Here is a 1085-nt window from a genome sequence, read left to right on the forward strand (position 1 = left end):
TGTAGGTTGTTTTGCTGGAAGAAGAAGAAGAAATATGAAAAGAAAAAAAAAGGTTAAATAAGTAAATATTACGGTAATTCAGTTTTTAATTATAAAAGAAAATTGTTCCAAATTTGTAAGGTAAACAAGTATAAAACCATAACGCAATCATTTTTTCTCTGTATATTTTATATATAAAAAAAAATCTTTGAAAAATTCGTGGTTATTTTAGTACTTTTAATTGTGCTATTAACGTTTGGAATATGTGCGTACGCTGTTTTTCTTTTTGATCTTGCCGGTAAGAGAAACGAAAAAATAAGCTTTTAATTAATTTAGTTTAATTTTAAGAAGAAAAAATGTAGATAGAAAAAGAATAGTTAATAAGAAGCGAGTTAAGTTAAATATTTAATATGCTATGTCTAATAATAATACTTTGGTTTAGATAGATTGATTGAAATTTGAAAGTAAAGATAGCGCTGTGATGCAGAGAAATATAATAAACGAAAACATAGTCCTCGGTGTTTAGCTTAAAGGTACTATTTTAGGGTACATATATAGGACATAATTTAACATAACATACTTGAACAAAAGCCTTTATTTAGTTTATCTTTTATTTAGGTTAGCACTAGCAGCCATAGCATAGCTAGGTCTAGTGGGTTAATCTGAGCTTGTGGTTGAGCAACATGTTGCGGAGATCCACAGGGTCGATTTCAAGGGTGTGATTAATGGGCCTGTAGTAGCCTGTTACTGGATCCGGGGCCCAAGCGGAGTAGGCTTCTGAACCATCTCTTTTTACGGGCTTGTCTTCTATATTGCCCAATCCAACTCTTAGCGGAACATCCGACGCAACAGCATAGCCTCGCCTATCCATACCCCATACGAGGAAACGTTAAAATTTACAATTCATCAAACAAAGTGATAAGGTATGAAAAGTGAAACTGACCGAAGCGAGATAGATTGAGCAAGCAGAGAAAGACGTCTGGGCAGCGAGAGAGAGCGTGACATGTTATGTTATATGAGCTGCTGCGAAAACTATCAAGTGTTTGGACTTGAAGAAGCTTTCGCAGCCACCCCTTGCTTCTTCTTCTCTCTCACTCTCTCATTTA

The 1085-nt window shown here is 34.6% G+C and overlaps 1 protein-coding gene across 1 annotated transcript; it reads right to left on the minus strand.

Annotated features, from left to right (window-relative positions):
• Positions 1 to 473: 473 nt before the first annotated feature.
• Positions 474 to 1085, minus strand: DI21 (drought-induced 21). Its single transcript, XM_020372833.3, has 2 exons — positions 923 to 1085; positions 474 to 842 (listed from the first exon to the last, which is right to left on the minus strand). The coding sequence occupies exons 1-2, from the start codon at positions 982 to 984 to the stop codon at positions 629 to 631; spliced, it is 276 nt and encodes a 91-aa protein (XP_020228422.1). The 5' UTR covers positions 985 to 1085; the 3' UTR covers positions 474 to 628.

The sequence above is a fragment of the Cajanus cajan genome, chromosome 5 (assembly GCF_000230855.2).
Source record: "Cajanus cajan strain Asha chromosome 5, NIPB_CcT2T_4, whole genome shotgun sequence".
Classification (NCBI taxonomy): domain Eukaryota; kingdom Viridiplantae; phylum Streptophyta; class Magnoliopsida; order Fabales; family Fabaceae; genus Cajanus; species Cajanus cajan.